Source organism: Macrobrachium nipponense, chromosome 20, assembly GCF_015104395.2.
Source record: "Macrobrachium nipponense isolate FS-2020 chromosome 20, ASM1510439v2, whole genome shotgun sequence".
NCBI lineage: Eukaryota > Metazoa > Arthropoda > Malacostraca > Decapoda > Palaemonidae > Macrobrachium > Macrobrachium nipponense.
The window spans coordinates 57634398-57661897 of NC_061089.1; the positions used below are offsets into that span (position 1 = coordinate 57634398).

The 27500-nt window shown below is 37.9% G+C and overlaps 1 protein-coding gene across 1 annotated transcript in view; it reads right to left on the bottom strand.

The window, feature by feature from the left end:
* LOC135226250 (protein sax-3-like) overlaps window positions 1-27500 on the bottom strand; it is a 544101-nt gene that overhangs the window by 37438 nt on the left and 479163 nt on the right. The window contains exons 2-3 of the mRNA XM_064265691.1: window positions 17050-17188; window positions 11934-12091 (exon numbers count right to left, since the gene is read on the bottom strand). Coding sequence (XP_064121761.1) covers window positions 11934-12091; window positions 17050-17188 — 297 coding nt within the window. The remainder of the gene's footprint in view (window positions 1-11933; window positions 12092-17049; window positions 17189-27500) is intronic.

Sequence of the window (27500 nt, forward strand, 5' to 3'; positions counted from 1 at the left end):
TTGTATAAAAGAGAGAATGATCACTCTAAACCTGAGAGATGTAAAATCCAATATAAAGGATAATCATGCATTTCAAAATTATGACTCATCGCAAATAGTGTACAAAACTTAAAAAGGAAAAAATAAAACTTCATGTAAGCAGCATTATCACGTAACATACAATAAAGGCAACTTCTCTTCACCTCTAGAAGTATAATTAAACAGTGTTATTAACATCACTCCTTATATAAAATGAAGGCAACAAGAACCAAAACTTTTTGAACCAATAAGGATGATGACTGGCACAGATATGCCCTCTATAATAAACTTTCTTTAAGAAACGCACAGCCTGAGGGGAAGTGGGAGCCTTTAACAGAGGGCATCCATATAACTTTTTTGGGGGGAGGAGGAGTTTATCACTGGTCACAAATTGTCCTTCATATAAAAAAAAAGGACAACATAAGTGGGCATCATCGGGATTGACAGGAAAATAAGGAAAAGTATGATTATATGGTGTTTAAGTGTAAGAAAAGGGAGGAGGGAATACCCAAACCAAAAGGATTCCCCCCCCCCCGCCACCCCCCCACCACCTCTTCTTCCCTAACCTAACCCACTTCGGTTTTAGAAAGGCCAAGAGCTGAATCCTAAAACAGTACTTATGCAAATGAAGCGCAATTGCCCATCGTATCATAGTGTCTCTTTGATTCCCATTCTTTAAGTCCAAACATCTCACAAAAGCCCATTTCCCGTGAAGGGGGAACCTCGTGCACCTTCATAATAATTACAGCCTTATCCTTTCTCTATAGCCGTATGGGTTTAGCGCTGAAACATTAATGGTGTTTGTTCTCCCAGCCACGTAGCCCCTAAACTTTATACCCGTGAAGTAAGGATTAGGAATAAGGCACACCGAAGGGGTTCGCGAGGAGGCTGAGAGAGAGAGACAGAGAGAGAGAGAGAGAGAGAGAGAGATTCTCAAGCTCAGAATAACCAGACTGGAGAACTGTCTTCTGACACAGGCCGTTTACATCGCTACAGAGAAGCATCATTAGCAGCAAGTCGACCGCACTTAAGGTCTGACGCTATTCCTGTCAATCTCGCATGCTTCTCCGGCACTTCGTGAATATCATACACTTCTCACGAGCCACGAGCTTATCCCTCATCATTTTTTATGCATGACCAAAGAGCAAGTACACCGGTACTTTTTGATATACATGTAACTGAGGTACAGTGAATTATACAACTACGTGTCGTACTGGAAACGTCAAACAAATCTCTTAAATGAGAAATATAAACGTAGTCAACTTCGGAAAAGTGACCAAATTACTACTCCATGGACACTCAAGCCACTATGTAAAAGACGGGAGCTGATATATATATATATATATATATATATATATATATATATATATATATATATGTGTGTGTGTGTGTGGTGTGTGTGTATCTACAGATACATACTCTCTCTCTCTCTCTCTCTCTCTCTTTTATATATATAGATATATATAATATTATATATATATATATATATATTTATATACATATATATATATATAGTGCATATGAGAAAAGTACTACAGTAATATCACAAACGCCTAAAATCAGACCTACAAGGAAAATAGTCATAAAATCAGCAGCAGCGCAGAAAGCAACAAGCACAATACAAAAAGGCACAGAATAAGAACAAATATATTACCGAAGAAATACATGAACAAGAAAGAAAGAAAAAAACCATCACGCATCCTCGTAAACACATGATAGAGATTTAAGGCATAACACATCTTATAGAGGCCTGAAAGAGCCATTTGTGTGGACCCTCTGCCCTGGGGACTGCACTATTATATTTCCCTCCGGGGAGTGGAAATGGAATGAGTGAAGGAATGAGGAGGGGAAAAGCAGAATGGAGGTGAAGTATTGGAATGTTACAAAGAGAGAGAGAGAGAGAGAGAGAGAGAGAGAGAGAGAGAGAGAGAGAGAGAGTCTCATAACTACGTCTTGCGTGGAAATTTCAAACCTCATTCAGAGGATACATAAACCACCGAAGCAATGAGAGAGAGAGAGAGAGAGAGAGAGAGGAGAGAGAGAGAGAGAGAGAGAGAAACCATCGTGTAACCTCCTTTTCACCGATAAGCAAATAGTTCGGTGACTCTAAATACACTTATGACAAACAATCATATTAAATAATAGAATAATTTATTCTTTAAATACCATACCGTAAATTTCTACAACTACTTTTAAGATTATCATCACAGTCATCATCACAACGTTTTCATAACAGTGATCATCACCATCATCGCAGTTAATTCTTTTTATATTAACTTTATTAAAGTCAAAACCACTGCAAAATCAAAGATTTTGTTCATCATGTCTCTTTAGTAATTATTCATAAATCGATATATTTCAGCTATATATTAATTATGTTTATTATGCATATGTACATGTACATGCATGCACACAAATATTTTTATCTACTAATACAATCACACATTATATATAGATATATATATATATATATATATATATATATATATATATATATATATATATATATATATATAAAAAAGTTCACCCCTCGAGCACGCGCTTCCCTTTGAGCGAAATAATAATATAAAAGTAATGGCCTGACATTTGTGAAGAGGATAAATTCCTTCCGAACCATTATGGCTTTTCTCCGTGAGGAGGCCGTAGCAAAACCTACAAGCGAGAGAACAAGAGTAAACAAGGAAACACAAGTCCAAAAAGTCCTTTTTAACACCTCGCACAAAAGCCCCGGCCTGACAGTCGCAGATAAAAATGACACAAATATTGAACGATAAATAAAAGTTAAGGCATTACGGAGATCTCGTCCAGATTAAGGTTTCACAAAGGAAGGAAAAAAAGAAGAAAGAAAGGTGAAAGGGAAAAAATGGAAGGAAACATTTTAGGGGGCTTTCTAGGTTATTATCACAATGGCCATTCTTACATCTGCTGATACTATAAGGTCTTAAGCTAATCCCCAAACCCTTCCTTCTTCCCCTAGACCCCCCTACACCCCCGCCATTCCCCAAACACATTCCCCACACCCCTTCACTGCCTCAAGAAATGGACAAGGGGAAAAAATTCCGTCTTACTCTTGATCTAGAGATAAGAGGTTAACAAAACCTACCAAAAGACAAAAGGTTTGACTTTTTGTCTTTAAGAATTCAAGTATACAGAAACATACAAGAATGGTTCTCTGATGGTCATTTTGCTGATCATCAAATTCCCGCTTTATCGTGTATGCCATTTCATACAATGTGTATGAAAGACAGTACAAAGTCCTTATAAGTAAATATAATCTACATTAATAAACACATTTTTTGTCTCCTTCTGCAGTGTTTTATGTATACATAAACACACACACTGTATATATATATATATATATATATATATATACATATATATACATATACATATATATGTATGTATGTATGTATATGTATGTATGTGTAGTGTATGTATGTATATATATATATATATATATATATATATATATATATATATGTATTATATATATATATATATATATATATATATATAGTGTGTGTGCGTGTGTGTGTTTCTGTGTGTTTGTGTATAGTAATGAGAATAACACTTAAAAGATAATGCTCTAATCCAAATTCAAAGTAGGGAGGCCAGAAAAAAAAATGGAAAGAGTGATATGCACCACCTTTAATCAAGCAGAAAATATTAAAGGTACAAGGAAAATAGTCAGGGAGTCTTGTAATCCAAGAATTAAAAATTTACACAAAGACGAGAAAAAAAGCGATTAATGATAGTTGGGGGCAGACAGTGAGAAATCCTGGGGACTGAATGAGATCTGCAAAATAGGTAAACGAATTACATTTGAATTTGCCGAAGAGACCGTAAATATTAGGAAAATATTCTAAACGAGGGCGATGAGGAAAATGTAACACTTTACAAGGGAAAAATATATTTTGAATTAAGGGGGAAAAATCCTCAATTTGGTCCATGCTCTTTCCAGAACTGGTTTTAAGTGCTGTTACCAGAAATGAATTGAGTTTTCTTAACATATATATAATAAAAAGGATGGGCAAGAAAACTGAGAAATAAATGCATCCACTGAACTTGCAGCTAGTCGTTATTGCACTGTTACCAATAACAAATCTGAAGCAGTTCCACAGACATTTAGAAATTTGTTTACACAGGAGTAAAGCCAATCCAAATCCAATCTTCGTCTTATAAGCTACTGTCTCCTTTCTGTAAGGAGATTGATGTCCTAGTGGCTATTAAATTAGAGGCGATACATTTAACCAATCCGTAATAATGTTGTTTCATAATAATGTTGGAAGATATATAAAATATATTTCCCCCGTTGGAAGTCATATAAAACAGATCCTCTTTTACCCTTCAACGACATATCTTTCCTGCTTGCGAATGCTTTCATTCTTGCAAGGGATGAAGAAGCAGGGTGTGGGGGGGAGGGGAGGTGGAGGGCAAAATAGTACACATAAGCGGTGAAGAGGAGAAGGAGAAAGGGGGAACCGAGGGGAATGAGGGGAGAAAGTTCAAATTCCTGCCGCACTCTTGGACGTTCCTGAAGGGACATAAACGCCACCCTCACGCCTCAACTACACGCCATACTCTCTCCCTCAACCACCTTTTTGCATTCAGCGCTTGACATCGCTGAGATCGGCACCTCCTCCCTAAACAACCCCGCCCCTCCCCTCCCCCAACCCTAAGAACCCATCCCACCCCCTTCCCCTTGCACGCAATTCACTAATCTCAAAATCAAATGGATTTTCTTGTAGGTGCGTATGCGTACATGGATGTAGTAAATGTTTTTATATTCGACCAACAGATTTATATGAATATAGTCTTTAATCTTCTTTTATATATTATTAATATTAATTCGGAAATATATCAATATATATGCATAATTTCAAAATTACGAATGTAAGTTTTAAAAAGCAACTTAACATCCCATAAGGACAATTATTTGAATACAAAAGACATGAAAATAGGTATTTTGAACAATCATAAATTATTGAAATTTATTAACAATGAAATTACTAATTAGGCAACTCTCTTGTTAAGAACAGAGAGAGAGAGAGAGAGAGAGAGAGAGAGAGAGAGAGAGAGAGAGAGCTTTTAATTATTCTATAAAAACATTTTTCCAGGTTGGTAAAACATCCATAGATAGACACTTTTCCTAATGTCTTATGAACATTGTTATCATAAGGGGAAGAAAAAAAAAAGTACAAAAAGGGTAAAGTTTTCAAAGGCTTCCTGAGGAAAACATTTTACAACCTGCCTACTACATCACTGTCAAGGGGTTAAAGGATGGGAGGGGGGGAGCGGGGGAGGAATTAGAGAATAGAGTCTACAACCATTCTCTCTCTCTCTCTCTCTCTCTCTCTCTCTCTCTCTCTCTCTCTCTTCTTCTTCTTCTTCTTCTTCTTCTTCTTTTTCTTCCTTCCCATCATGAGATTTACTGGACAAAATCCGAATTTAAGAATGTTTCTCTCTCTCTCTCTCTCTCTCTCTCTCTCTCTCTCTCTCTCTCTCTCTCTCTTCTTCTTCTTCTTCTTCTTCTTCTTCTTCTTCTTCTTATCATGAGATTTACTGGACAAGACCAGAATGTTCGGATAAAATATCGAACAAACGTTATCCTCATTTGGCTTATCCTTTCACAAAAATGAGAAAAAATATGTAAAAAAAAATTAATTAATTATAAAGACACATTCACCCTATAAAAAAAGAAAAGAACAAAAGTTACCCTCATTTTAAGCTTATGTTTTTAGAATAAGAAAAAAATATGTAAAAATACAAATAATAAAAACAAAGTCACACACACTATAAAAAGAGAGAGAGAGAGAGAGAGAGAGAGAGAGAGAGAGAGAGAGAGAAACTTCTGGAGTGGAACTTTAAAAAGGAAAAGGAGACTCGAGACTCACCTCTGGACGAAAATCATTTCCATGCGATTTGCATACGCATTAGCGATACGTGACCTATTCTTTAAGGAGAGGAGTCCCACGAGGAGCAACCGGGCAGGAACGAGCGACCAAATGAGAGGTATTAGAACCCATTAACGAGGCAAGGCTCATTTCTTATCGAGTCTCGACCCCTTAACGAGTGATTTATAACTTAATCTCTCGAGCCTATAGGAGTGACCGTCGCCCATAGAGTACAAATGAGGCTTGCTTACGTTATAGGAGAGTCTGTCTGGGAGGGATATCTTTCTTCCCTCTTTTGCAAGACGCGCGTCTGGTACGGGTATCAACGTTTAATTTTCGTTAAAACGTTTGGTCTGTCTGGTTCAGTTGGAATGTACTTCAACTTAATTTTATGTTCTTAAATAATATAAAATTAAGAAACAATACATAAAAATAAAAAAATATATATTTAAAATTAAAAAACAATAATAAAAAATCACTTAATATCAGTAGGTATCTAGTAAGGGTACCGTAATCTAAATAAAAAAGTATAGGGTAAAAAAAATTACAAACGGAGAATGAAAGGACAGGCACGCCCTGTGCCCATTCCTAGCCCAGATCCAAATCAAACAAGAAACAGAACAATTGAAAAAAATTTTAAATCCAATTTTTTTTAATTCAGAGGATGACAAAACAGGCACGCCCAGTACCCTTTACTAGCCCAGACCCGAATAAAACCAAAGGAAAGAACGAGAAAAGGAACAAATATATTCTAGTTGCAGTGTCTCTCAGTGGGATCGATACTAGACCAGAGCCTCTTATGCTTATCTTGAGAAGAACTGGCCGAGGGTTGACGGACCGTCAATCTCTCGACAGCATTACGCCTTATTTCCACTCCTATTTTTATAGCCTTTGACTATTATAGTACACAGCTCTTACCTTAAACATATATCACTATAATAGTCAGGTTGAACCATGTGACAAGAGACATACGCGGCGTAAAGAATTAAAGAAATAACTGAAAACAAAATATGATTTCTCATATTCATATTACCGTTTACAAGATGATGGTTTATTTGTGGTTTTTATTGTAAATTTCTAGTAAATGACGTCTTTGCTCGTTCACTCTATTATTCTTCACCATAGAGGCCTACTAGCTATCTGAGCTCAATTGTAACACCTCAAACATTCGCTTCATATTATGACAAGAACTATCTGCGGTTCCACACATGCAAATAACGGATACGTAATCTGCTAATACAATGGAACGCGGGGAAAAACATTCTTATCAACGTTATCAATAGAAACTATTAGATCTGCCCATTCCACGTATCAATGTTGAAAAAAAAAAAACACAGAATAACGGCAAAAAATCTAATTCGAGCTCGCGAACAATTTACAAAATGACTAAGCTAGTGCTTAGCATATAACACGCTAGATTAAAAGCTACTTGACGTACCATTACTAAAAGCACCCGTGCCTTTGGTCCTTCACTCTAAACAACTACTACTGACTTCAAACGTCGAAAACATGAGTCTGCTTTCTTTTGTACACCAATCCCCTTCCCATAAAAAGAGAATTATAAAAAAATGAAAACGAAAACGTAGGCTTAAGGTGCTTGCCCTCCACCACCCCGAGAAACGACGGCGAAACAAGTTACTTTTACGGAGAAAACCCGCCGGGACCACGTAGGGCGTGTCGACGTCGAGTTCGCAGCTTAAAGGACGCACGTGGGGGCGGCGACACCCCCTCGACGCTAGATCCACCCCCCCCCCCCCCAAACCCCGACTGTATCATGTGCCTGTATCGACAGTGATTGAGGACCCATTGAGGTCTCCCCTAAACCACTTTCTTTCTGCGCCGTCTGAGGTACGAGATGGTCTAAACATTACTTGGGAACGATATGTACATCGGTCTCCTCTCTCGGGCCACAATAGCCATCGATCTACTGACACCCAAACCCCAAGACTGATCTCCTATCAGTGAGGACACTCCTTAAGAAAGTCCTTCGGATTTGGGTTGTGACGCCTGTAACTTACTGCCTGATTTAAATATAATGCCTGACTTCGAGTGGTAACTAATTATTCTGTTGTGGATGCAAACATTTTCTAGCGGCAGGAACAATGCCATAATGACGGCAATACTGGACTAATGGCGTACAGATTCATTAATCTAAACTCAAACTATTTTAACTGAATTTATCACGCGTGACAAACATTCAAGAATATTCTCACTAAATTAAGTACCCAAGTAACATAATTCATTTCTTTAGTTTAAGAATTTTAGTCAATAACAGACTTTTGGCTCGTATAAACTCAAACTATTTTAACTGAATTCATCACGCGTGACAAACATTCAAGAATATTCTCACTAAATTAAGTACCCAAGTAACATGACTCATTTCTTTAGTTAAAGAATTTTAGTCAATAATGGACTTTTGGCTCACATAAAAAGCTCTGGAGAGGTATTACATGTAATTAAGGCCAAGTATAACTAATGAGTTGGGAGAGTTCGTTCACATTAACAGAATGTACTGAAACCTGTGGTATGAAAACGTACTCTCTCTCTCTCTCTCTCTCTCTCTCTCTCTCTCTCTCTCTCTCTCTCGATAAGAACAGAATTCTGCTCTTCAAAGTTGAATTACAGAAGGCAACTCAAAGGTATTAATAAGTCCAACAACCTTCGGGGAATGCAGGTTGCCCATTATGGTACTGGGCACAGCATATTCGTAACGCGTACAACCCTGCTAAAGGGGGGGGGAGAGAGAGAGAGAGAGAGAGAGAGAGAGAGAGAGAGAGAGAGAGAGAGAGAGAGAGATTTTGAGCCGACAGATAAGATGGGTGCAAGAAGAGTGAGGGCAGTTAGCTAACAATAGTAGGGAATAGTTGAGAAAGTTAAGTATTAGTAAGAGTAATGTAAAGTGAAGGGTTTAGCCACAATTTCATTTGGATAAGGGTACAATTATTCTTTACTATGGCCTCATTATTAACATATTACAATAATGAGTTTACACTATATTAACAAGGTGAATTGTAAAGATTACATATCTTGAATTTTATTTCTAAATAGTAAAATTACATTTAGCAAATGTTCCAATTCTCTCATTTTGACCTTAACACAACCTCAATTTCGTTAAATAACATAAATTTTTCAAATATAATGTTAATACCACGAGTAACCTGGCCCAGAGCCGTATATATACGGCTCTGACCTGGCCATCGTCAAAGACAAAAGTTGTAACCTTTATGGCCTCAATCCTTTAGCACAGCAGAATATAGTTTACAAGAGACTCCTAACGTTCAATTGTACTAAAAACAATGTGCAGTGAAGTTGTTCAATTCACTGCGGTCACTAATTAAACCAGCTAAGTAAGGACTCGGCTGCGCCCTCCAGCCTAATATATAGAGTGCGAGAACGACGGTAAAGGTGATACATACTAATATAAAAATCTAGCGCAAAATAGGATGCAAAAAAATAATGATCTGAATGTTGTGGAAATGAAGGAGGAGAGGTGAGGGAGGGAGGGAAGGGGAGGAGGAGGAGGAGGAGGAGGAGGGGAGGAGGCGGAGAGCAGGAGACGGGATTGGAGGAGGGGCATAAGGACCTTGTTAGACTGAACAGCGCGTCATGGTTACCGAAGAATGAGTCAAAGAAACACAAAAACTCCATCGACCTCTTTCATGGGAATTATTCGTCACATACGCCACTGGGAAATTACAGGGTTCGCATAAATGATCGATTTATGGAAAAACTGGTACACGAAGCTACGTACATTCCATTACTTCAGAAAGAAACGCAATCATACATGGCATGACAGCTTTTTCATAACGATATAAAAGAACGTCTTGCTATAGATATTCTATATCCATGGCCAACAATGAGTAGGATTCTTTATCATAAACTCAATGTGAGTGTGTGTGTGAGAGAGAGAGAGTGTGTGTAGGGGGCGTGGGGGGGGGGGGGGGGCCCGGGGGCGGGGGGCGGGCCGGGGGGGGCACAGGGGGAGGGGGAATGGGGGGGGGGGGGGGGGGAAAAGGGGGGGGAACAATCCTTTCCATCTAACCCCATCCATTAACCAACCGAGCAACGACCCACATCACATCAACTCCCTCCGCCACCCCCACCCCACCCCACATCACAACGCCCTCAATCATCTGTGTGTCTCTCTCCCCCCCCCAACCACCATCATCCATCATGGTGACTACCATCAATCTGGATTATATATATGAGCCTTTCAATGTTGCTTATTGATTCTCTCAGCATTACCATCACATGTCCACTCACTTGTGAAGTGGCGGACTTGGGAGTGCATTTCTCTCCTCGCAGGAATGCGGTCTGACGGGGAGATCTATCTATCTATCTATCATCTATCTATCTATCCACTATGTGTCGAGAAATGTGAGCAAGTTTTTATATTTTTTTTATTCAATGTTTTTTCGATATTTTTTTGTTGCATAGTATTAATATGAGCTGGGAATGAGATTACTTGAATGCGAAGGTATAAATGTTTACGAGTTTTAGATGATATGAGTTGGTCGTTAATTGACTGGAAAATGCTTAAAACAGTGACGGTATTTCGTGGCGAGTAAAAACTTTACATTGGGGTCTCTCTCTTTACACAGACACACACACACACACATGCATATAGTAGAATATATAATATATAATGTATAATACATAATATATATATATATATATATATGTGTGTGTGTGTATACTATATGTGTGTGAGCGTGTCTATGTGTGTATGTATGTATGTATAAACAGCTTAAATAGTTTATAAATGCAGGGAAAACCAGTGCGTGAGCTTGTCAGTGCGTATCGGAGTTTCCCAGGCACACATGACCAGAAATGGCAGGAAATTTATGCCCCGTCAAACACACTGAATAAAGCATCGCTTTCCAATTAATTATCAATGAACAACACGTGATCATTTCAGAGATTATGAATCCCATTCAATGTCAGCCGGGAACAGTTCTAAAAAAAAAAAAAAAGTTAATGCGAATGTGAAGGGAAGCGAGTGTAGGGTCTGAATGTGTATATATGTATGTATGTAATTCTGTAAACATCAATACAGATTCATGCACAAAATGATGATGATTCATTTCGTGATCAATGTCATCAGCCAATACACAGAGAACATGTTATTAATTGAATATGTCACAGACTTATGGCCCTACTCGTACGGCACTTAGTGGAGAAATAAACAGCAAAATTTGCTCAATGCATATATATATATATATATATATATATATATATATATATATATTATATATATATATATATATATATATAATATAGATATATATATATATATATATATATATATATATAGCGTGTATACATGCTATTTTATACGAACATGAGCTATGTATATCCAGCTAACTCACATCTATAAATGCTAAGTAACGCTATTTCTCCAATGACACGGGTATATGTGATGACACTGAGCTTTCATAAGGAGAGTCGCATTACTAAGCCAGCCATGTCTAAGCTATCTAATACCTATATTTTCGAGCAAGGCCACTGCTATTATAGCCAGGGATATAAAACCCTTTCAAAATGAGGGAACTTTTCTTTCTAGACTCATGAATAGACAAGGAGATCCACGGAAACCGCCTCTACAGAACAAGGAGAGAGAGAGAGAGAGAGAGAGAGAGAGAGAGAGAGAGAGAGAGAGAGAGATTCCCTCAACATACAACGAGTACCACTAGCTAGGAGAGAGAGCGACTCTCTCAACATCCACTGAGTGTTATTACTTGCTTGATAGAACACTGGAGAGAGAGAGAGAGAGAGAGAGAGGAGAGAGAGAGAGAGAGAGATTCCTCAACATACAACGAGTACCACTAGCTAGGAGAGAGAGCGACTCTCTCAACATCCACTGAGTGTTATTACTTGCTTGATAGAACACTGGAGAGAGAGAGAGAGAGAGAGAGAGAGAGAGAGAGAGAGAGAGAGAGAGAGAGATTCTCTCAACTTATACCGAGTATTACTAGCATAATAGAACAGTCAGAGAGAGAGAGAGAGAGAGAATGTACTTACCGGCAATTTCAAGCGTGGCATTCCTGCTGGTGACTTTGCCGACGGAGTTGGAGGCGACGCACCAATAGACACCAGCGTCGTTGTTGTTGGGAGTTCGTAGCACCTTCAGGAAGAAGAGGCCGCCCGTGTCTAGCTGAACGTGACGTCCCTTGTGTAACCTGTCACGGGAGAAGGAAAGGGAGAGTGAATGAAAGAGAGAGACACACACAGCAATAGTTTAGACTTCTGAGCCTAACGTCTCCTAACGGGGATGTAGGAAGGGCGTGTTTACATTAGAATATGTTTATGGCGCATTCTGGATTAAGTGCGACAGAGACACCATTGAAAACAAACACCTTCAGACGTAAATAAACATCTGGGGAACATTTCTAATGTTACTCTGAAAGTAATTTGTTCCGCTACTTTCGCCGTGAGAAACGCTACGTAGTAAATATTTACCAGTGGCTCAATGTGTGAATGAATGAACGTTCTCTTCACAAATAATTAAGAAGTGGATATTCTAGGTGCCATTCATCACGAAACTTACATATACGAAAGTCACTGACGATGAAAATATTGGCGACTAAATATTCATATCATGATTCGAACATTAAAAACATAAAAAAAGTGAGGCAATAACACACAAAAAAAGTGCACTTAATGTATCCTTATAATTCTACCTGCACCTTCTCGGGAAATAGAGCAACATCAAAAATTTCATTATATTTATACATATATGTGTGCGAGTGTGTGTGCGCGTGCGCGCGTGTAAATATAGCAGAAATTTGCAACTTTTCCGGTCTTCCAATTAACGGTAAACTTAGAGCTTCAGCTTACAAATTACAATGAGTTACCGGGGATTTCATAATGCATTACATAAATACATTACTCTGAACTGATAACTTCAGGAATTCAGTTACGAACAAAGGTTTTTTGGGAGAATAAACAAAATTTATGGAATTACTACTCATAAATATACAAAGCTGAACACTATTTAATTTAAAAATTTAGCATACATGTTAGTAACGATTAAAATCTAGTTTTCCATAGAAAATAAAGGACAAAATTATTAATGGCATAATTTTTCCAGCTTGAATTTTTTAGTTCATCAAGTGCCCTGTCATCAAATTTTCCACTTTCAATGTTAGTTCTCTATGACCCAAATATGACGAGAGTGTTTTTTCACCCTGAGGAGGAAGATTCAGTCAGAATTAAATAAGGGGAAATTGCTGGGAATCACATTTTACTACAATAGTCCTTCAAAATCCGCAATTCCGCGAATGGAAAATATGTCAAATCATCAAATGTTTCAGTTATCTAAAGTTATGGCACACGAGGATAACGATCCTTATCAACGTGACATATTAGTTCCTTATTTTCAGAGATTAGTAACAAATGAATTTATCACGTTCCTGTTGGCCTCAGGGTTATATACTGTACATATGAAGATCCATGGATTAATTAATACATCTCCACGTATATAATAATAATAATAATAATAATAATAATAATAATAATAATAATAATAATAATATTTTTAGTACCTACTGCAGATCTATGAAATTGTTACATATATCCACGCTCTTCCAGTTCTTTCATACTTGAAAATATCAATCTAGCATTCTGATGTCATTCACATCTCAGCATATCCCCCTTAACTTTGCAATGACATCGTCAGGATATATCCTTGGTTATCTTCTTTATATACATGTCCAATATATCCAACCCTATTATGGATATATCCAGCTTGACTTCTTACATTACATCCCCGCTCAAGTAATGCTTTCGACGAATTCCCTGGAACAGTAACCAAAGGAAGAAAAAGACACGGCCATTACCTCCGTATCCCTCAACGCTTCACCTTTAACGTTATAATGCAAGAATGCTCGGAATACCTGAGGCAAGAAATGAACAGCTTTAACAGACGGAACGGAAAGATTGCATTCCGTACCGCCGAAGCTATTCACTTATTAATTCTTTTCTCTTCTTTCTGTCGTTTTCATTTCTTTTTTTATCCCTTTGAGAAAATAGAGAAGAGGGGAAAATAAAGTCTGCACTTGCACTGAAAATCGTCTTGAATAGCAGTAAATATCTAAACACACACACACACACATGCACACACACATAATATATATATATATATATATATATATATATATATATATATATTATGTGTGTGTGTGTGTGTGTGTTTAAGTACATCTAACTTGGCATCCTCATATACAAGTGTAAAATCAACAAAGTTTAAAAACACAATACTTTCGCATCCTCTACAACATTTATATTTCACGTCCACCACCATGACTCCTGGTATTACCTATTCCTAAATACAGACCTTACTTCCCTATATGAATAATATTACCCTACATTCAATACATCAGCTCCCCACGAAATAACAATCATCGACCATACAAAGTATCGGGTACCAAATGCTGTACAGCATAATATTTCACGACGGCAAATGGGAGCCTTTTCATAAAGCCGTTTACCTGTGTTGAATGAACATGGATGTGGGTCAGCCTCGCTGGTTAGAGTAGACAACTTATTCTCATGTTAGACAGCTGCACTGAACGTACTGACTCTTAAATTCCTCAAGGATTAAACAAATCCATTGTAATTTGTTTGAGCTCCTGAAAACACTTGCAAACCAAATCAAGTAGTGATCTATTGTTTTTTGTCATATGGCGATACTCTTAGATTACTGCTTGATTGTCAAAAGGACCGTTTAGTAAATTATGAGTATTTCTGTCAAGAACTGTTCTCCAATTAATTAATGGTAATAGTTGCGATTTAAATTCAGATATGAACTTTTTGCCTCTTGGATTGTGGGACTGGTATTATTCAATTATACAGCTTCCTCATAAATATGGAGCGTGAACTTTGAAACCTATTAGCAAAGGTTCAAGCTAAAGAATATCAGCCTAACTGAATTTTAAATTGGATTGTGGGACAAAAGCAGGAGCAAAATATCACGTAAAAGGATACGTATCTCTTGCATAATTCCCTGCTTTCAAATTTGGTAAAAAAAATAATAAAAATATGGAGAAAAAACTGTCAACCAGGCCCTTTTGTGAGAAAGTTTGCAAACCAAACAAAAACTATATAATCTTGTTTTCAGCAGATCACATTCCCCGTTGGCTCACTTGGATAAGCCATCTCCCACGTGATCCATCAAGAGTACCTAAGTACTCATTTGCAAAGAATGTTTACCCAAGCAGGCTAATTGCCGTAAAATTCGATAGTTTCTTTTAAAAGACACGGTTCGTTTTTAAAAGACCGACAATAAAAAAAAGGAGAAAAAAACAGAAAAGAAACCTCTTCTCATTTCCAAGAACAACCCGCTTTAATCAGCTGGCGAAGCAAAACTATAATAACGGTTATCACTCATAATGAGGAATATCGAATGTTGTTTTCTCAAGCTTTCTGGTCGAGAGGACCAGCGTTATCCCCCTGATAATTTGAGGCAAATAACTGGGGAATAACTGTGGATTATCATCGCAGTTCTTCGTGCCTCGAGTGACCCTCATTGTTTGGACAGCCTGTGAATAATTAGGAGAGATAAAAACGCGGGATACTCGAGGGCGTCTTTTATAGTTTGGGGGTGAAAGGCGAAGATTGGTCAAAAGACGGGCAAGTATGGTTTTATCCGCTGGGTAAAGATTAACAGATGGCAGAGGGCAGAGTAAAGAGGGTTTGCAAAGTTTGATAGCGCGCGCGTGTGTGTGTGTGTGAGAGAGAGAGAGAGAGAGAGAGAGAGAGAGAGGTTGGGGAGTACTTGTGATATCATGTAAGTGTTTGCGACTATACAGGCCCTGGATGCTCAAGACCCATGTAATAGTAATGCCTTATATTCAGCGGAGAACACCCCCCCCCCCCCCCCCCCCCCCCCCCCCCCCCCTTCTCTCTCTCTCTCTCTCTCTCTCTCTCTCTCTCTCTCTCTCTCTCTCTCTCCAACCTTCAAAGGCATCTGCCGGAAGCGTTATAGAGGCTAAGTAGCCTTTTTAATCGACCAACCAATTACGGATGAAAGAAGCAGCCTCGTCTCAAGAACAGAATGCCCTTTTGAAGTACTTGTTTTGTGGATTCACTGACGCAAAAGTTCGGCGTGCTGAGGGGAGGGGGGCCGGGTGGGGGGCGCTACGAGAGCAAACGCTTTTTCGCGTCCTACCAATAGACCCGCGGGCAGTGAGAACGCCAAAACAATAGAGAAAAATATGAACTGGTACGTAGGGGACCTAACCCCATATATACATCAGGGATATACACTTTCATACGAGGGCCCTAAGCCGATACTGAAGAGTCTGGGGGAAAAGGGGGGGGGGGGGTTTGTAAACCCCAGCTAAAAGGATCTAACCCCTATAGGCTACATAAAATATATTTCATGTGAGGTAAACCTCGACTAGAGACATCTAAATCTCGACGTATGTTTAAAGGGCGAAGTTCCCTTTAATCTTTTAGTAAAAGGATAAAAGTCGATGGACAGCGACGGTTCGACATTTTAAGTTTGGTAAGGCGACAGAAGGACATAATTATCACTTTAAATTTCATTAAAGAAATCACAGGACAAAAAAAAACAATTAAAAGTTTCTGTAAACTAAAATTTAATCTAAAAAAAAAAATGGTTCGTGAGTCGAAGAATTTTACTAATAATAAGGTATACCAGTCCAGGAAGATGAAATTTGAATTTTCAAACTAAAACTATTTACCAATATGGAAACAAATAAGAAAATGTGCAAGATATACTGAAAATGGAAACAATGAACATACAAGAGTATTGCAAGTATCTACACGTAATACCTGTGTGAAGAGACGTAATAAATCAAATCCTAACGTCACAGGATAACTGAAACAGTTACCAAACAAATCGACAGTAAATGTCATTTCTGAAATCTTACGAAGGCTATTTTAGTGAACAGGTATTCTTAAGATTATGGAAAATGGAAATATGGAAAAAGTACTCAAATAAAAAAGAAATGTATAATAAATCTTAGGAAATCCACTCATACCTAATGTACTCTGAAACGAATACTTACTTTTATTATTATTATTATTATTATTATTATTATTATTATTATTATTTTATTATTATTATTATTATTATTATTATTATTATTATTATCAACACTTTAGTACTCACTCGAAAGGTTTTCCGTCTTTGTACCAGGTGATCTCTGGGTGGGGTCGCCCTACTGCGTGGCAATTAAGGGTGGCCGGTTCGTTTCTTGGGACGAGGAGGTCAGCTGGATGCTCCGTAATCTCGGGTGACCTGTATTGCCCTGCAATGACACAAGAAGAGAAGGGTTATTAAGGAGGTGCACCTTGAAGTCTTTTGGAATGGATCGGGTGATGAAATGGTGATTCTTAGCAGGTGATGACTTTGGCGGGGTTGAAAAGTCTATTAGATGAAATTGTTTTTACCTAAATAATGAGAATAAGAGTGAACTTTCAAATTGCTTGTTACTGAAGAATAATTAATACAACATATGGTGCTAACACCTGACTGTTAAAAATACGTATTTCAAAGATTTAATCTTTACTTACGGAAATAATATTCTGAATTGACACAATGAGAAAATCGTCACCAAGTAAGTAAAAAAAGTAAAACGGTTGTTGAATGTATAATTTTCAAAACGTTGTTTAAAGCGCAGGACAAGCCTGATATTTCAAGGTTGCTGCTATTAATAGAAAGGGAGAGGTCGAGATTATGATTAGCGTCACCATCAAGGTGTGGACGAGACGCCTTTGAAGGCGTTTCGGGGGTCAAAGGTCAAACCAAATGTTGACTATAGGAATATTCGGGATAAAAGTTATCCTGAGCGACTTCGTATACTGATAAAACATCAATAAGAAATCGGACCAGAAGTTATAAGTTTTATAATATTTTAGATTTTATATCAACATCACATGTTTATTCATTAAGGTTCACACACTACATTAATCCTTTATATTGCTGACATTCATTCTCTCTCCCTCTCCCAAAACACACACACACACACACATACACACACACACACACACATATATGTATATATATATATATATATATATATAGTATATATATAGAATAGTATATGCTATTTTTTCAATGAACCCAACAGTTAAAATATACTATATAACATCACACTGCAAAGGGCACTTCTTCAAACAAATTTGAGCAGAGGAAATAGAACTCTTAATTACACTGCCATTCACTTCCACCAGTGAGACATCCCACACTATTGGTACCTACTTTGGCCATTACCAAATTGCTCTCACGGCAGGCTTCCGAATGAGTTATGTGCATTTGCAAGCGCAAACAATTAAGATAAGTAATGGGAGGAATCCTATGAAAATCAAATCACCTTAATGCTTCCGATCATTAGATATATACATATATTATATATATATATATATATATATATATATATATATATATATATATATATATATATATATATACACGGTTATATATATAGTATATGTATGCTATGGATGGAAATCTGCGAAAATGGGCAAACAACATCCGTAGATTTTCATGAAGTTACTCCGGCTAAATCTGAGCCATGTAATAATGACGAAAATATAATCCTTATTTGCGAAAATATTTCAACTGCCTATCATAACTCCCTCTCCCGCTCTCTCTCCTTGTCTCGGCTTACAACCTTCGAGGCCCGTGTTCGATCTCAGACGAGGCAGGAACGCTACAGGAACCTTTCCTAGAAATGGTTAGTCTCTGTTGGCATAGGTTTTGAATTATATTACCTAGAAATGTTTAGTCTCTGTTGACATCGGTTTTGAATTATATCATACATGATTGTTATGTGACTAACGTGGATCATCTCTCTCTCTCTCTCTCTTAAAATATGAAAATTCCAATGAAAACCCCGCTCGAATAAAATTTCCAGCCTTGATTCGCGGATATTCGAAAACCCATTACATTTATGGTGGTCTTCTTCATATTTATCGCCACGTCCGAAGACTATTCATCCCCTAGCAAATATAAATTGCTAATTCCTATATACACACACACATGAGGGCTGGAATGAAAGTTCCAAAAACTGAAATGGCAAAAATAAAAATGATCACAATACATCCGGCTATAAACTAGAAATGCCGACACATTCGTTTAATAGAGTTAAATTGCCTGAAAAAAAACTGCAACAATTCTACCAGTCTGAGAGAGAGAGAGAGAGAGAGAGAGAGAGAGAGAGAGAGAGAGAGAGAGAGAGAGAGAGTGTTTGTGTAAATTTCGACAAATGCTTTGATTGGATATTTGCCAACGCAAACAATAGGACAAACATATTTTTATCACGTTTTTGTGAAAAGACGGGCAACAACAACAGCTACACACGCTAAAAAACAAGCCTACCAAAAGCTTAAAAAAAACAGCTGCATTCTTCTCGTTGTTTCAAAGGTACCATTTAATTCAACAAAGTATTTCGTGCCAAATTCCCCAGGCTTCAAAATGTTCAGGTCGAGTTATTTACCAAACAGAAACGTTTGCAGAGGGATAGGCATACCTCTCTCAACAACTCTCCCTAACCCCCACCTCTTCCCCATCACCAACTCCTGTGCTCCACAATCCCCATCCAATATCAGTCAGTTATAGACTCCACTTCCAAAAACAAGGACCATCTCCCTCTCACCCCCATCCGTATCCTCAGACCTGGAGGAACGCCCATCCGTGATTCCCCCAACCCATTTTCTTTGATAATATATCCCCATATCTCACTTCCCCACCCATATTCACTACTGCATCTAAGTAAACATGACCTCCCCCCCCCCCTCAACCAATTACCAACAAAAGGTCGCCCCCTCCCCCTCCCCCAAAACGGCCGCCACCCATTAGGGACCAGACTTTCATTCCCTCATAACCTTGTTAAAGCTCCTCACTCTTGTTTTCTCCTTATTCCTCCACATTTTTGCCTTCTCACTCGGTAATCTTCTCAAACATAATTCCAAAGTATCCTCACACCACTTCCCCACACGCCTAACTAACTGCCCCCCTCCCCCCTCCCCCAGGACAACCCCACCCTCTACTCGCGAACTTCGCAACCCGTGTTCTCTCACTTCCGAGTTCCCCATCCCTTATTCTTCCCCCTAAAAAACCACCTTGTTTTTACACCCATGAACTCTTTCCCCGAACCCCAATCCCATAGTGAAGATATCCCTCTCCCCAGCGAATTCAGCTGGGCAGCGGAATACCTTTCGGAAACATGGAGATACATGCTTTCATTTTTGGGAGCTGAGATTTTTTTTTTCTTTTTATTTCTAGTTAAAGTTAGTGTTTCGTACAAAGGGTAAAAATATTTACGTATCAACTAGTAAATATCGTACTTGTTGCTACACAGTACGAGTGACGCAATTATTATTATTATATTGTTATTAATAAGGAGATGGAACCCTATTCATATGGAACAAGGCCCCCCAAAAATATGGTGTTTATTAGAGAGAAGTAACAGAAGGTAATGGGATATACAGAAAACAGAGATCACTTGCTAAAATGACAAAAAAAGAATTTAACAAATTTATGAACAAATAGAAATAATGCAAGAGAACTATTAAAATACAAGGAGTATTGTATTAGGATAGTAATGCATTGGATCATCGACTGAACTTCTGAAGTTCCAACTGCACGACATTCTCATGGAGGCCTTTACCACAGACCAACGGTATGGAAAAAAAAAAAAAACTGCATGAGGGGAAAAAAAAATTCATAAATGTTCCCAATTCGTTTTTTTTTTTTTCAAATCACCACAGGGGAAACAGATCTCTTTACACCGCACGTGCAATTCCGGTTTGCCAATTTCCACGGGTTGCTCGAGCGAAGAAAAATAAGTCCCCCGAGGGACTTGAAAAACTCATAAAAATGACATGAAAGACAGGGAAAAAATAAGATCCAATTGAAAGGGGGCGACTTATAAGCGTTATATTCTCTTAATAAGACTGTAATTAGACGGATAAGTGTAATTAGCGTGATAAAGAGGCAAGGGGAGAGAAGGGCTATATTTCCTGGGTGGATGCACCACGAGAGGAGGAGGAGGAGGAGGAGGAGGAGGAAGAAGAGGATGTTGACATTGCAGAAGAGTCAGCTGCTGATGCAGCAACATCTCAGTGCATTGTAAACATCATGAATGCAGATTGGGAGTTCATGTCATATACGTGATATTTCTATAGTAAGTTATTTTTTGTCATTTTTTTATTTTTATTTTTATTTATATATATATTTTTTTTTGTATGCGTGTCGAGTTGTTTTTTCAATAGGGGTTAACATTATTATTATTATTATTATTATTATTATTATTATTATTATTATTATTATTATTATTATTGTTAAAATTTAGGTTGTCATTAACTTTAGAAAATTTTACAAACTTCATAAAGTCCCTAAATAGATTTATGGTTCCATAGTACTGCAAGCTCCTCGTGTCAAAGTAAAATGTAATAAGAAAACCCTCATTTGACTGAATAGTATCTGAGCAGTTTAGATTGCTTTCATTCAAATGAAACTTCACCACAAGTCTCTTTTTCCGTTTCACAAAAAATTGCACATGAATAATTCTAAACTTTTCCTTTAGTTGATATTTATTATTTTTTTTCTTGATCTCAAGCACTTCCGAAATTCTAAAGGTAAGGAACTATTTCTGCTAAATATTCAAATTAGTAGAACTTCAACCCCACGAAATCGAAGCAAATTTTGTAGCTTTTAAAAGCAAGCATAATGACACCATGAAAGCGCAAAATGCGATAAATAACACGTCAGTAAGTTAACCACCAAACTTCCACCTCCAGCCGACTTTTTTTATCCTCCAAAACACAATAACTTCATTTTTATCGAGAGATTGAAGATGAAGTTTCCCTCAAAAGTTTACAGCATATTCAAATTCTTTAATAATCCACTCAAAGGAAACACCGATGCGTTAATTGCCAGGCAGGAAGCAAACTATGAACTCTCGTGTGATAAAAAGTAAAAAAAATTAAAAATACAAAAATAAAAAAAATAATGAAAACTTCCTACCGTATGGTGGTGACAGTGGATAAAATACGTTTTCATTGATGACTGCTTTATCCGAGAGAGAGAGAGAGAAGAGAGAGGAGAGAGAGAGAGAGAGAGAGAGAGAGAGAGAGAGAGAAATAATATATAATAATAATAATAATAATAACACAACGCCCTTTCACTCAATATGAGAAGAGAATAAGCCAAAGCCGATTACATACACAGCTTACGATCTCTCTCTCTCTCTCTCTCTCTCTCTCTCTCTCTCTCTCTCTCTCTCTCTCTCTCTCTCTCTCCCACATGCTGGGACTAATTGAAAATCCTATTTCCATATCGTCGCAGATTGAGAATTGATTACACCCATAAAAGGGAACAGAAATAAAAATGGAGTTTGGGCTCTGGTTCCATTCGTGAGCTAGGTTCCCATACTACGGCGCAGGTTTTGCACAATCATTTTCACGCTGTGATTTTCGGGCATCTGTAATTCTTGCCCAGGGGGAGGGGGGAAGGGGAGGAGGAGTCGTGGGAATGGGAATTGGTTGATAGGAGGAGAAAAGGGTGCGGTGAGAAGAATGCTTTTCGCTGAAGGAATGATTGTGTCAGGAGAGATAATGCTAAAACAGAAATAAAATGAATGAACACAGCAATAGACATCAGTATAAAGACAGCATTAAAACCCGCAGACAGGAACGTGAAACAGCAATAATGCTGCAAAAGGAGCAACCAAAAGGAACACAAATGAAGCCACGAATGTCTAGTTTCGAACAGAATCGTTGTAACACAGGGGCTACGGGATAACTCGCAAAAGAAGCCGTTAACCGCACATATTTTTCCCTTTCGTAATTACCTTCATAATGTTCACAAAGTTGTAGTAAAAAAAAAAGATAAACTCTAAACTTTGTACCAACTACGGACCGTCAATATAGATCGACTGGATGGGAAGTAAAGGTAAAAACGGGAGATTTTTTTAACCGCACGTTTTATTCAGTTTTTTCTTTCATTCTGTGCGAAGTTTGAAGAACCCTTTGGTGGAGCAACCATCCATTATGATAACGACTATTTGACGAATAGTTATGCCTAAAGTTAACATAAATTGTTCGGACGAATCATCATGGTATTTCTTTGTTTTAGAAAAAAAAATATATATAAATGCGTTAAATTTGAAGGTTAAATGTGACTGCCTTCACTTATTCAACAAAAAACTTCATCCATTAAAAAAATGAAATCGCCATTAACAGCAAAAAAAATCTAAATATGAAAACGGGGATATTGTTGTCTGTTAAATATATTTTAGAAATAAAAAAAAATATAAATGCGTTAAATTTGAAGGTTAATTGTGACTGCCTTCACTTATTCAACAAAAAACTTCACCCATTAAAAAAAATGAAATCACCATTAACAGCAAAAAAAAAACTAAATATAAAAACGGGGATATTGTTGTCTGTTAAATAAATCTTAACTGTTAAATAAAAGAAACAACTTCCTGTGCCGAACATCGGCTATACATTCACATCTTTCCGCATCGTGGTCAACACCACTTCTAGCCCCAGACAAAATACCAAACAAGAGAAAATGTTGAAATGCTGCTCCAACATTGTGTTCAAATTGATGACTAAAGCTATACCAATAAATAATGTTAATGCAGAACTACGAGGTATTTAAATCTGGTTAAAAAGATTTTTTCACTTAATAAATTACGTGAAGAGTCTCCAATTTGTCATTGTCAATTGTTACCATTTCTCCTTTACATCAAACGAAAATTACGTTTCTCTTAATCTCATATATATATATATATATATTATATATATATATTATATATATATATATATATATATATATATATCTCCGATATTTAAAAAATGTGATAGGAATCCCCTTCTTCATTTTATAGATTTTAACTTTTTTTTATGTAGTTCGCGGCTCCATCGTCTTCTTATGTTCTGTAGTCATTATTTTCTTTCTAGCACCCATTCTCTTTCCCCTAACCACCAAGAGGTGTTCTGTGGGAGCTGTGCATTCCCTCTGTACTATACAAGACCATTTAAAAGATTACGAGCTACCATAAATAGGCAGTAATTAAAGGAAGATGAAAAATCTCACCCATTCCTTAATCTGGAGAGAGAGAGAGAGAGAGAGAGAGAGAGAGAGAGAGAGAGAGAGAGAGAGACTTTTTCTGCACTCGTAACTGCAGATCATTACGAATCACAGCGTCATCTCCGCTCGGTGTCTATTTTTATTTCTCTGTTCTTGCTCGAACATTTAATCCACACCGTTGAATTCCCCCTTTTTCTTTGATGTCCATTTCCACCTCTCTCTCTCTCTCTCTCTCTCTCTCTCTCTCTCAGCACTTTTTATTGTCCTTAAAACATTCTCTTTGACTCGTGAATAACTACCTGTGCTCTGGCGCTGGCTTTCACAGGGCGCCTTTTCTTCTACTTGAAATTCGGCGCTGCTTTTCGCTACGAAGTGGTTATTATGATTTGGGAAAAGCAGAACAGGATTATTCAGACGTGAAATTATTCTCTTCATTCCCTGTGGGATTCAGCTATAAAAATCATTCACTCAATCTCCCTTTTCTCTGCTATGCCTTTTGCCCCTCCTCCTCCTCCTCCTCCTCCTCCCTCCCACCTCGCCAGTGCCTCGCACACACACACACGTGAGGTTTTAATATATATATATATATATATATATATATATATATATATATATATATATATGTATGTATATGTATACATGTAAGAGTCTTATCATATTACCGTGATTCATAATATGCATGATTCTACAAATGTCCTTTAATATCTTAATTCACTGTACCTCGGAATTAATATATTTTCATATATGTTAACCGAAGGTGAATTCTTTAGTCGGCGAATTTCTTACCGATTAAAAAAAATCCCCTTCGGTCAACATATATGAAAATATATAAATTCCGGGGTAGAGTGAATTAGATATTAAAGGACATTTGTAGCTTAATGCGTATACATATATGTATATGTATGTATAACGTACGTATTCATGTGTGACCATAAAGATATCAACATACGTACACTCTTTACCGTACGTATTCATTTCTCCCCTTTCAATACCTGAACCAAGTATCGAAAGAGTAGAAACGAAAAACAAACACGTATTGACCCATCGCATTCGTCGCCATTCGTATCCGCCTCGGCATTGTTGTGCCTCTCAATCACAAGGACGACGACGCATCGGCTATTCAATCTCCCCCCCTCTCCCCACCCCCTCTTTCTTACGCGAAGCAGCGTCTTTGGCGCCGTCGAAGGCGTATACCCATCCTCCAGTTGACGGAGCGGCGGCGCGGCGGCGGCGGTGGGGGCGTTCATTAGCCACTCGTAGAGATCACTGGGGTTCGATATTTAAGTTCCCCTCATTGCTATGAAGGGGGCTTTTGATGTGCAGCAGCCCCTTCCTCCCCCCGCCCCCTGCCCCCTCTCCTGCCTCAACACCCCTCGTTCCAAGACTTTCTCGCATCCCCCTCCGTTTCCTATTGTCTTTAGGCCTCTTTTACTTCATCACAGGACACTCGTCATTCCTAACTACAAGGAGCCTCTCTAGCCATCCCCACCCTGGGGCTCCTCCTACCTTGCTGAGGGAGGGGATGGGGTTGGGGCGGGGGGGGGGTTGCCTTCTGGAGTGGCGAGGAGCATATCGGAGGGGGATATAAGCCTCTAATGAAGAGTGGGAAAGGCTGAAGTGTTGGGGGAACACCTCTAGTACAAGCCAAGGCTATGGGAAAATAATAGAGACCGATACTAATCGCAGCTTTGTGAAGCGGCAGTGCCGCTCTCTTCCCCCCCTTCCCCCCACCCCCCCTGCTGCTGCTGCTGCTGCTGGAGTCTAGAAACAAAAGGAATGATCATTCCAGCCAGCTGCGGAAGGGCCTTGGCGGAGGCCGAAAATCTATTGTAGGATTCGACGGCCTCTTTCCCAAAGAGGCGTGCGTACCGTTTTCAATCCAAAATGAAAAACCTCGAAACACGAAATAATATAGAAATGTTTATATTTATTTTCTTGTTTTTTTTATGATGAGCACCAATACGCTCATCCACAACAACATCACATTAAAGACTCTTTACGGCGCAATACTGATCGAGCTGATAAGCCGTGAGGAGCATCGTCTTTTTAACGATTCGGTGTACAAGTCAACGAAGGTACATCACGACCAGTCAAACGCTGACAGCAAAATGACTGTGCTAAAAGATGAAACATGAAAAAGACAAAAGAAGAGGAATGAAAAAAAACTTTAATTTTTTCTTTTGTACTACAATCTTTCTCAAGTCGATAAGGACAGTCATAACTAACATAGTGAGTTATAGCTAAAAACTATACAATTTTCAACAATCGCAAATTGAAATCTGGCAAACCGGTCTGTTTTCCATTATGCACGTAACGCCGTGCCTCAGGATGAGAAATTCTCTCTCTCCCTTTGAAAGAAAAAAAAAAGTATATTTTTACTCCTTCTTTTCATCAAGGCAATCGAAAGAGAAACCTAACTTTCCTCACAGGGCAAAATCTGAAATCCAATTTCGAAAGAAAACAACTTTGACAAGAGCGACGCCAAATATGAAGACAAAGACTTATGATGAAACCACCAATGTGGTCTTTGGAAAGCGTTTACTTTGATACTTTACTGTTGATATGAGCGATATTAAATGCAAGCAAACAAACAAATACATGAAAAACGAAACACGAAATTCTGCTCAAGTTTAAAGTTATATTTTTCTTAGTTGGTCATTAGTTATTAATAATACTTTTTGCTTAAATACAGGAAATTTTCGGATGCTGACATACACCCAACAAGAGGGTGTGTCACAACCAATACTTCCGCAACACACACAAACATACAAATATATATATCTCGTCACTTACACACGCGTGATTTTTTAATATTCACAAATATAAAGCAGCAATATAATATATATATATATATATATATAATATATATAATATATATGATATATATATATATATATATATATATTATTCTTGAGCACGCTCGTAGGCTACATATATCTCACCCATATCCGAACGCAGGAATCTAACGGTTGTCAATAAAAAAAAAAAAAGACAAAACGTGCTTCAACGTAAGCTATACATCCCCCCCTCCCCCTCTCACCTCCCGCTCCCTCTTCCACGGGTCTGTTTTCATCGTCGATAGAAAAGAAGCATTAAAAACAATGGTTTTCGAAGAGGGGGGAAGGGAGGGAGGGAGGAGGGAGGGGAAGGGAGGGAGGTTAGCTTGGTAGAGGGTTCACGCTGATGATGACACAACGCCTCAAATGTCTGTCTGTCTGCCAGAAGTGAACACGACAGATATCACAAGTATCAGATATCTTTTTTGTTTTTTCAGCTTTTTTTTTTTTTTTTTTTTTGGGGGGGGTTTTTTTTTTTTTTTTGGGGGGGGAGATGTGTTGTCTTTGATGACACGAAGAGTATCAATAGGGTCGCATGTTGGACATGAAATACAAGTTTATAGCTAGTTTGTGTGACTGGAAATAGCTTTAAATTGCACAATAAATAAAAATAAAGAATGCCGAAAGCCCATTGTGTGTAAGATCGACCAAAGAACTGAATAAACAAATAAATCAATCAAT